Consider the following 10,468-nt stretch of genomic DNA (forward strand, 5'->3'; position numbering starts at 1 on the left):
CTGGACTTTATCTGGATGGCAGAACACGTTATTGATTATTTGTGTCCTCTAACAGGGTGCATCATTTCCTGGACTCAAGACCAGATTCAATTTGACAATTTTACTTCTCTCAAAGTTCTTCATTTTACAGTAGGATAAACATATCTGAAATTAGAATATTTTATATTTAGTAATTATGAAGTATACGTATGTATAAATAGGTACTTACCAAGTTATCCTTGATGTAACAATGTTTTAAGAATGAAACATTACTTGTGGATACAGAATTTTTATTAAAACTTTACATTTGTCATAATTCTTATTATATGCATATATTATTGGACTTAATCCGTGGATAAAGATTTTTTATTAAGACTTTACATTCACCGTAATTCTTATTATATGCAAATAATATCGTACCTATTCCGAAGTTTATAGTAAAACGAATTGCTTGTGGAAAAGTTTATGAACAAAAAAAAAAAACATTAAAGTAGTCTAGAGATTGATTTGTTGGAAAGTATATTTTGCCATTTAGGGCGTACATGTCAGCTGAGGTTTCACATGAATTTGAAATGAACTAACGCAATGAAAAAAAATGAGCAGCTTTCAATAAACCTGCAACAACGGTGTTCCAGGTACGCATAATTATTAATATAAATAATGATAGATATTTATTCACAGGTAGAAAATGTTGCGCCATTGTTTCTTTTCTGACAAATAGGATGAACAGGGCAGAAGAAACTGGTACAAGTAATCTAGCGTTACTTCGTAGCTATTTAGAACTTTGCAACAAAAACAAATAATACGATTGTTTGCTATCATCAAAACGTTGAAGAGAGCAGGAAATATTTGCATTAGATTAAATCGGCGACATTCATAGGCATCTCATCAATCTGAGTGGAATAGTATTGCTCAATATCACGTAGAATTCTGATGTCATCGGTTTTGACGAAGTTGATGGATACACCTTTCCTTCCAAAACGTCCCGAACGTCCAATTCGGTGTATGTACAATTCTCGATTATTGGGTAGATCGTAGTTTATCACCAATGATACTTGTTGTACATCTATTCCTCTAGCCCACACGTCCGTTGTGATTAGTACTCGACTGAGGATTCAGAAAACATATGTCATTATTACTCGTAAGATATGCTGGATAAAACGAAAGTATCACATGGAAATTTTGGTGAATAAAAGGAAACGATCAGCGTGTCTTAATCTTGGAATTTTAGTATTGAAATTACTTCGACTCTTGTTCAAATAACGCCTGTAACAGCTTGAAGATGAGTCATGGGTGAAATTACATACCTCTGACCAGATCTAAATTCCTTCATTATGTTGTCCCTTTCTTTTTGCGGCATATCTCCGTGCATGGAACATACGGTGAAGTTTGCTTCGCGCATTTTTTCTGTAAGCCAGTCTACCTTGCGTTTCGTGTTACAGAAAATAACAGCTTGGGTTATTGTAAGGGTATCGTAAAGGTCGCACAGAGTATCAAATTTCCATTCTTCGCGCTCGACCGCAACGAAAAATTGCTTAATACCTTCCAGTGTCAATTCATCGCTAGAATGAAAAATAAGTAACTGAAGAATTGTCGACCGATTAGAACCGTGTATATACGTAAGAGATTTTATTTACCGTTTAACAAGAATACGTATAGGATCAGTCATAAACTTGCTGGTCATTTCAAGGATCTCATGGGGTAGTGTAGCGGAAACTAGTACGACTTGGGTAGCTGGAGGCAAATACCGATAGACGTCGTAGATCTGTTCTTTGAATCCCTTGTTGAGCATCTCATCCGACTCATCCAAAACCAACATTTTTATCGCTCTGGTTCTCAATACTCTGCGTTTTATCATATCTACAATGCAAGGAAATTGATTTCAGGTCAAACATAACAGGAAGTAAAAGACTGAATCAGATACAATGGCTACAGGTTCAATACGGTATACGAATGACATTGGTTGTTTACTTACCAAATACTCGCCCCGGGGTACCGGACACAACATGTTGTCCATAATCCAATTTTCTGATATCTTCGCCTAAATTGGTACCTCCGATACACGCATGGCATTGCACGTTCATAAAGTCACCAAGAGCCAATATTACTTTTTGAATTTGTGTAGCAAGCTCACGTGTGGGAGACAGACAGAGAACCTGAGTCTCACGCACCTGCGTATCCAGCGATTGCAATATGGCAATTGAAAAGGTGGCTGTTTTACCCGTTCCAGACTGTGCTTGGGCGATCACATCTCTCCCTTTCATAATTGGTTTAATAGATCGCTGTTGAATTGCCGACGGTTTTTCAAAACCTGTTGAAATAAAATTCCTGGGGTTACAAGAAAAAAGAATCACGGTTTGATAGCTTTGGGTTTGCACATTTCTTGGACATGTGTCAGTGCATTACTTTGGATAGTATTTGCATCAAGTTGGAAGCAATGAATGGTCAGTTTAGAGTAGAAATCCTTTTTTATACATTTCGTAACCGAGATTGGCAAGTTACGGTGTCTATGTGGTTTTTACTGGCTATCAAGGTCAGGGTAGTAATCAGGGTTCATTATATTCAAATATAAATAAATGGATCATCTTTAGATTGGTTTTTGGTAGATTACCATTAGCAGATGTATACGAATATGTGTATGCCCAGAGCTAGATTACAGTTTTTTTTTAAGAATCGTGATGATTTTTAGGTTAGATATGTTCACAGCAGGAAAATTAGCGGGGATATCTTACCGTAGGCATAAATCCCTCGTAGTAGCTCATCGCGGAGTCCCATATTATCAAAAGTCGGGATAACCTCGACATCTTCGCTGGTTTCAAACTCCACATTCGACAAATCTTCAGTTTGCGCGACACGGCGTGATTTTACTTCCGCCATCTTGTTAGAATTGACACTTCGCCACAATCACAATCAGATTTGGTCTAACCGTTTACAAACGGAAGCGACTGGAAGCAGCGACACCCACGCCATGGCCTGCTTCGGCACTGCTCGTTCTAATCCCGTTCCGTCAGAGAGCAGTAGAATCGACTTCCGTCTCCCTCTCGAACGAATTTGGTATTGTTGGAGGGAATGACGCCACCCGGCTTTGCGACCATTTGCAACGTCCATTCCATTTCCGTTTCTGTGGCGTCGAGGGTCGGTTAGTCGATGATTAATTGCATTCAGTAATACGTTGTTGATTTTATAACTGATCTTACCGTTCCGTAGGCGCTCCGGTGAGTACAGATCATTTATTATTTCCGTTCATTATCAGCTGAAAGCTTAAAATCAAATAGATTTGGTCTTTGAGGTGTGTTAGATACCTTCTCCGGCATCGGCGTAACGCTATCTCAATTGCCCGTTTAGCCACGCTATGCGGGCGGTGATTCAGATTCCCTTTCGCTGGTGTAAATTTATTTGCGGCGTAATCCATCGAAGTAAGGGAATCTTTCAGCCGAGATTATATTATGCTTCTTCCCGCCCTCCCAGCACTGGTAATATTTACGTTCTAGCATTAGAACAGCGGCTCGTTTTAGGGCACGCGAGGCCCACTGAAATTTATTGAAAACCCGACATGGTGCGATGCCTTTAATGGCGCATCGCCGGGTATTTGGTCTACAATATTTCGTAAAGACGGCGTCGCAACTTTTTGCAATTGTATATAAAGTTTGAAAATGACTAGATATGCACCGAGCTTACTGCCGATGGCGTTGTTCTTTGCTTTAAATGGAAGCAGTGCAGAAAAATGTTTTGAGAAAAAAGCTTGCCATTGAGGCGTGACCGACGTTGATGCGTTAAACTCCAATTTACGGAATTCCCCTCCTGCCCTCACGAATGTTTCTTACACCATACCCATAATAATATTTGTTATTTGTGCATATAAATGATTATACTAATTATATTTCTATTTTGTTTTTGTTACAGCTGATATTTCCTTCTTACAAAAATGACTGAAGAGAAGGTATGTACTTTCAAATTAGCTAGATGTACATTCACACTTTATGGATGGGACCAAGTTATAGATTCGTAAAGATTTATTCTACTCTCGCTGCGTATAAAAATTGCCTTATTTTGTTTCGATTAATCTCAAGCTAGCAGAGCCGATCTTGCTGAACATTAAAATTGGCTAATTCAGCCAAATATTGCTGTAAAAATATCAGCTCTCCATGAAATTTGACAAAATTTCAATTGCTAGTTTATTATCTTATTTTACCCGTATGCGGCAACTTGAGCTTTATCTTGTTCTGCGACTTGACCCTGTTGTTACGTTGAGAAATTGATATTTCATTATTTTTCCACTCGTCTACTTTTTGTCAGAAGAATTTTGTAGAACACAATTTCTCTGATTAATATTTAATGTAATAACTGGTGTTTCTTTCCTTACAGAAAATAGTTTCTACTGCTGCGCCGGTAAGTGAAAAAGCACAACATCACCCATTCGACGAACCAAGCCATGCTCGACATATTTCACATCAATTCAAAGTGAATTTTGTGAGATTTGTTCATCAGTTGGATCGAGCTATAGAAAAGTTGACTCTTCAACAGACACCATATTTGTATTGTACATAATTATGGTCGATTTGAAAGATACAGTACTTGGGTTTCCGCACGTCTAACCTGTTTATCATTTTGTAAAAATTTCGTCTTTAAATGTGTGCCAAAAAAAAACACTTATTTACACATAATTCGTTACCATACTTGAAATCAATGAATCTATCCTTCGTTGTCATTAAAGAGCTTTGTGCAGGAACAACTTTATTTATGAAAGTTTCACAAGGCAGTTAAGAGCCAAGCATTTCTTTTTCTTGGTTCTTTGAATTTGTCCCTGAAATAACGCACAATATGTCTTTATTTTAATTCATAGAGAAAAACTAAGATCTTTGTCGGCCGACTGCCAGAAAATTGTCGCAATGATGAATTGCGACAGTTGTTCCTACGATTCGGCGAAGTCACAGAGTGTGATGTGATGAACCGTTATGGATTTGTCCATATGGCAAGGGAAGAGGATGCAGCAACGGCGATCAAAACTCTTCACAATTCAAGTTTCAAAGGAGCAACCATCAATGTCGAACAGTCGACAGGAAAATCTCGAGGGGGTGGTGGCGGGGGTGGTGCTCGCAGAGACAGCGATCGTCGTGGTGGTCCAATGAGAGGGGGGCGAGGAGGTCGAGATGGAGGACGGGACGGACGACCGGGACCTTATAATGATCGTCGAGGTAAAAATACCGACAACACTATGATTAAGAATTTTCATACAAGATGTCAAAATGATCGATATTGTGATATAGTTTGTTCATGCATGTTAAATTGTATATGAAAGTGCCTCAGAACCTGGGCAAGGACTTTCTGTAATTCAGACAGTTCCTAATCTTCCGAGGCTACATCAAATAATCCTTGTATAATCCCAGTTAAATCTCATCATATTTAACTGATTCATGGCAAAGATACAAATCGTCGAAATCAAACAAAAGTGCCGATAATTAAATTGATCATTCAAGCAAAGAACATATGAGAAGCAATGTGGGTTTTTTTCAGGTGGTAGCAGAGATGGCGGCTTTGGTGGCAATGATCGAGGTGGACGGGGTGACTTTGGTAGAAGAGGCGATTTTGGCAGCAGCAGAAATGGCCCCGGTGCCGGGGGTGGTTACAACGACTACGGTAATCGGGGAGGAGGCGACTACACTGGTCGCGGCGCTGATTTCGGCGGTGGATACAACGATCGCGGTGGTTACGGACAAAATAGCGGAAGTGGTCTGGGAGGATACTCGACAAGCTCACCAGGAATGGGAGGAGCGTACGGCCCTGCCTCGGGGGCTTCTGGAGGATACGGACCTACGGCCACACCAGAGTATGGACGAGGTGCAGACTTTGGTCGAGCTGCAGACTTTGGAGCCAGAGCAGATTTTGGGGGCCGTTCTTGTAAGTGTTACTACCGGCTGTGAACCTTATAGTTGTATAGGATCCATGTTCTATATTGAAGTGCAACAGACATGTTTGTTCTATAACGTGATTATATTGGATCGTAGTGATACGTATGACGTTTATACTGATCCGTTTGCAAACTTGTATTTCTCAAAGCAGCTGGTATGGGAGGTGACTTCAGCCGTGGTGGCCCAGCTGATTATGGCCGTAGCGACACATTTGGCGGCGCTCGTACTGCCGAATATCCACCGAGAAACGATTACGATCGCGGAGTATCGGGACCAATGAGGAATGGAGGCGCCACAGCAGCTTATGGCGGAGGTTTCACAGAAGCTGGGTATGCTTTCCCCGAGACATTATGGTTTTTGCTTACTAAACTAAGAGATTTCGTTTTTCCTAACTCTCTTCCAAGATCTCGCTAGTGCATTTGTCCCAAAGAATAATTTGGTTCACGCAATAATTTGAACCCTACTAAGCGCGATACGCCTATTTCACATATTGTAGCATGTGGAGTATTTCACACGAAACATTGCTTTATTCATTTGATTTGGATGAAAGATAATTTGGTTACAATATTATAACGCCGCGTGACAGGGGTTTCCAGCAGGTCTAGGGGGTGTAACTGTAAATCAGGGATAGACTAATGTATTTCAATAGGAACGAAAGGACTTTTCTTAGTAATTTTTCTTTATTGGACAGGCCCATTGGTGCAGTACCCAATTATAGCACAGGTCCCGGGCCACAAGCGGACATGTTTAGCAGAAGACCGGGGAGTGCCGCTCCTAGCGGAGGGTATCCTCCAGTTGGTGGAGGGTGAGTAATTTGAATGATTTTCAATACCATCATTAGTTTTAAACAAATATGTATTCGACATTCATACGGCGATCCATATGGCTGGTGAACTCACGATTAAAGCCTCGAAATTTGGGCAAGATGTGTCTTCCTTAAATTAAGACAATTTCTAATCTTTCGAGGCAATATAAAGTCCTTGTTTAATCCCAGTTAAAATCTTTGTATTGAACTGATTCATGGCAAGGATACAATCGCATCAACAACTAAGCTAAACAATCCAATGTCCGTTTAATTTTTCTGATCAATCGTTTTTCGATATACTTCAGTTACAGCGACGGATATGACCGGACGGATCCCTACGGTCCAAGGAGTGCCGGACGGTGAGTTAATATTAGCACTGATTTTTTGCCGTTCGTACGCATCGTACGTCGTTATAATTCTTTGTCTGCGAGGTTGATATTTAGGCAGCGAACGCATTTAAATGAAAACCGTTATTGTCCCGAATCACAGTTAATTACGACAGTTTTTTTACGACGGTCCTAGACCTTTCTTCGCTTTACCTACACTTCCCTCGTGCCGTTACCCGGCTGCAGAATCACGTTTTTTCGCGTCAGTTTCCATTCAAAAGTCATTTGTTTCTCAAGCGTCAACGAAGGGACAACAATATTTCAGTTTGACTGACGGCAGTCTTGATTCTTCTGCCCTGTAACTCTAACAAGCCGCGGTACGAAGCGAAAAAATTAATCTGCGATTTTCAATTTTTGACCTTTTAGCTTCCCAGGTCCGGCAGACTCGATGCCGCCGAGGTACTAAAGTACTATACCGATCGGTAGCGTTCGTCGGAGACAAATAAATACCTTGCGGCGATTAGCGTGCGGATATAAACCTGCGCCACAACTGTTTCGATCTGCCCTATGAAAGAGAAAAACGCAGTCCACTCAATTATGAATTACTGAAACCTAAATGTATAATTTATATTAAACTTGAAGTAACAATTTTAAGGTAACTATCATAAGATGCAGTAAGACCGGGAAAAGTTATTAACGCAAAACTTAGATTTAGGTTGACAGCGACACTATGTAAGTATTAGATTCCCACGACAATTATTGTGTAGCAAAGGTGAACGGATTTCGCGTGACTATCGCTGACCGTTCGATATGATATTTTATACCCTGAATCAAGTTTCATTGAGAATTAGTTTTGTTGCCAAGTTTATCTCACGTATTGTAGAGAACGTATTTTGCTGACGACAGTGTTGGTTTTTAACTGAAATAATATTCCATTCAAGCATAGACCAAAGGCCAACAGTTTGAAACCTTACTGAATATAATATTTTTCATTCCCTTAGTTAGCGTAGGACCGCAGTGGAAAGGGTAAACATGAGCTATGAGGGATGTGCTGTGTATCATTTATTTTTTTTTTTATACATGTAACAATTATGTCTGACTGTTCATCAATAAACCGAAAACGTCATTGAGATGATTTTTAATGTATGTCTACAAATTTCTAATGGAAAATCGATACAACATGGAGATAGAACTGAAATACAAAATGTGGAACGGGTGTCTCTTCCCTTTGATAATAATTTCACTAGTCATTAGCCGATCTACCGCAGTGCCCGGTTGTATTGATTTCGTCTCAATCGGCTTTCCGTTATTACATATACACCTATTTTTTATTCTTTAATACTATGCTGAATTTCCAAATGTCGCATGATTGTAGCTGGTTCTTCAATGCCCTGAGCGATTGGTTAAAAAACACAATGCACAAATTATAGATAACAAACCAATGATTTTTGAGACAACATTGGCGTTAATTTGTTTGAATAATTTAATCCGACATATCCCACCTACCGCTCTTTACATGGTAGATTTTATAAACGAGTAGAAAAAAATATGAGACTCGTATCGATCCAAATCACGAATCGTGACAATCATGCCTAGGGTGTATTATGTAAGGACTATAGAAATCAAGAAAGGTAATCCATTGACCCCCAACTTTGGGCATACAAGGCTATCGATCTTAGCGCCTGGCCACGCGTTGCCCTGGGATGCGAGCGATGAAGTGGCTGTTGAAAAAGGCTCCTAAAAGTTATGTCGGTTTAGTCCGAAAATCCATTGGAAAACGACCTGGGTTGCCAGAGAACACGATTTGCAGTCACCTTTGTCTGTACGCGTGGCTTGTTTATGCGATCGCACGGCTGGATTAGCTCGATATCAACTGACCATGCACTTATACTCCAATAACGAGAGTGCAACCGAAGCGTTGGCGTTGCCCGGCCGTAGATGCGAGCGCTTAACTGGATTAGCCGGATATCAACGGGCGACGCTCGTCATCCTCTTATAAATGGAGAGCAAAAACAACGGTCTCCTCTTGCCTATATGCGCCCGATAGATGCGGATAGAGACTCTGGCGATTTATCATCCTCCAATAACCGGATAGCGTGAAGCGATTGCGTTTCCGTTCCAAAGCTGATGGCTTTGAAGTGGGAAAAGGTATGTTGAGACGCGTGCGCCCTTCACTTTACTTTTTCATTACTACCGTTTTTAGAATACATTCAATTCTATGCCATCATACGTACACATCTGTATCCTCCTATTGTATACAATATACATACATACATATAATACACCTCCGTGTGTAATTCATACATTTTCAATTTAACCGAACTTGCCCCCTATCAAGTATTTGCTTCAGTGGCTGATTATCAATTTTCACTATAACAATTCACATGTTGCCATAAAATCAATAAATAGTGCAGAGCGTATGTACTACGTTACTTGCGTGCTATCTACAGCTTTTAGCGTTCGTTTAGAGTTCAAATTGGCTGAAAACTGTGAAAAGTGTTACAAGTTGACGAACTCTGGCGTTAGAGTCATGCCGACGTTTTCTTACACTTCCGACATTGCGCTACTGGAATTTGCGTGGTTAATAATGCGATTAGACAGGATGGTACTGCCACATCAACCATATAAGCCACAGGCTCGTTTAGGGTGCAGATATTTCTGTGTAAAATTGATTTGAAATGGTGGCAATTATTTTTTTTTTTTCTTTTTTTTCGATTCATCTCTAGTTCTATGCTTTTCCAAAATTGACTGATTTTTGTCGTCTTTCAGCTGTTGATGTAAAATTATTATAACGAGGCCGCGAAAAACAAATATACTTGATATTTGACGGTTCACGTGCCGAAAATTAGTCAATGAGGTGCATTAGGTACACTCGTTCTCTAACAAAATTCATATTTCTATACTTTGCGTTAGAGAGTCTGTATTAATATAATTTTCTTAACAGATATCCACCAGGATGAGCGGACTATTACCTGCATTGAGATGAACTCAAGTTGGAATCCCTCGAGCGATTAAATCCCATCCACGGTGAGGAAAGCACAACAGGTGCCGGATGCAAGGCAGACGACACCGAACATGTGCCATTACTTCTGGTTTGGCTAGCTCTGTTGTACCAAAATAAATATATAACACATGACTTACCTAAAAAAGAATCCCGTGTATTCGTATATTTCCAATTCCCTGCATTTTTGTGTACCACCATCGACTGCAGGAGACTTGTAACTTGCGGCTGTCGGAAGTTCACAAGGGGGAGACAAACTGTTGGATTTCTGTAACCCTGATTGAAGAACAATTCCCTATATTATTAGTATGTGTTTAATTGTATAAGTGGATTCAGACCCCAACAAATTGCACGAAGAATTGTGTAAAGCACAAATTGCGATTTCGTAAAATCCGTGCCATCTCTTTATTTCGGCGGCAATTTAAAATGCATTGGAGTGTTTTTCCTC

The 10,468-nt window shown here is 40.0% G+C and overlaps 2 protein-coding genes across 4 annotated transcripts; one reads left to right on the forward strand and one right to left on the reverse strand.

Annotated features, from left to right (window-relative positions):
* Positions 1-531: 531 nt before the first annotated feature.
* Positions 532-2,871, reverse strand: LOC124413916 (eukaryotic initiation factor 4A-III). The gene is made up of 5 exons (XM_046894723.1): positions 2,712-2,871; positions 1,955-2,290; positions 1,617-1,839; positions 1,287-1,541; positions 532-1,086 (listed from the first exon to the last, which is right to left on the reverse strand). The coding sequence occupies exons 1-5, from the start codon at positions 2,854-2,856 to the stop codon at positions 834-836; spliced, it is 1,212 nt and encodes a 403-aa protein (XP_046750679.1). The 5' UTR covers positions 2,857-2,871; the 3' UTR covers positions 532-833.
* A 1,011-nt stretch (positions 2,872-3,882) lies between these two features.
* Positions 3,883-10,058, forward strand: LOC124413917 (glycine-rich cell wall structural protein 1.8-like). Of its 3 annotated transcripts, none has more exons than XM_046894724.1 (9): positions 3,883-3,919; positions 4,345-4,368; positions 4,823-5,174; positions 5,494-5,877; positions 6,037-6,217; positions 6,580-6,693; positions 6,999-7,052; positions 7,446-9,167; positions 9,964-10,058. In XM_046894724.1, the coding sequence occupies exons 1-8, from the start codon at positions 3,905-3,907 to the stop codon at positions 7,483-7,485; spliced, it is 1,164 nt and encodes a 387-aa protein (XP_046750680.1). In that variant the 5' UTR covers positions 3,883-3,904; the 3' UTR covers positions 7,486-9,167; positions 9,964-10,058. The 3 variants fall into 3 exon arrangements, with proteins under 3 accessions (XP_046750680.1, XP_046750681.1, XP_046750682.1); XM_046894725.1 differs by having other exon boundaries at positions 6,040-6,217; XM_046894726.1 differs by lacking the exon at positions 7,446-9,167.
* Positions 10,059-10,468: the final 410 nt, after the last annotated feature.

The sequence above is a fragment of the Diprion similis genome, chromosome 13 (genome assembly GCF_021155765.1).
Source record: "Diprion similis isolate iyDipSimi1 chromosome 13, iyDipSimi1.1, whole genome shotgun sequence".
Classification (NCBI taxonomy): domain Eukaryota; kingdom Metazoa; phylum Arthropoda; class Insecta; order Hymenoptera; family Diprionidae; genus Diprion; species Diprion similis.

Excerpts from the sequence above, each read along its gene's own strand:
- LOC124413916 (XM_046894723.1), bottom strand. The coding sequence starts at position 2,856 with ATGGCGGAAGTAAAATCACGCCGTGTCGCGCAAACTGAAGATTTGTCG. Across the intron at positions 1,542-1,616 it reads ATACGTATTCTTGTTAAACG|CGATGAATTGACACTGGAAG; the intron begins GTAAATAAAATC and ends TTTTCATTCTAG. Across the intron at positions 1,087-1,286 it reads GAATTTAGATCTGGTCAGAG|TCGAGTACTAATCACAACGG; the intron begins GTATGTAATTTC and ends CTGAATCCTCAG.
- LOC124413917 (XM_046894724.1), top strand. Across the intron at positions 5,175-5,493 it reads ACCTTATAATGATCGTCGAG|GTGGTAGCAGAGATGGCGGC; the intron begins GTAAAAATACCG and ends GGTTTTTTTCAG. Across the intron at positions 5,878-6,036 it reads AGATTTTGGGGGCCGTTCTT|CAGCTGGTATGGGAGGTGAC; the intron begins GTAAGTGTTACT and ends TATTTCTCAAAG.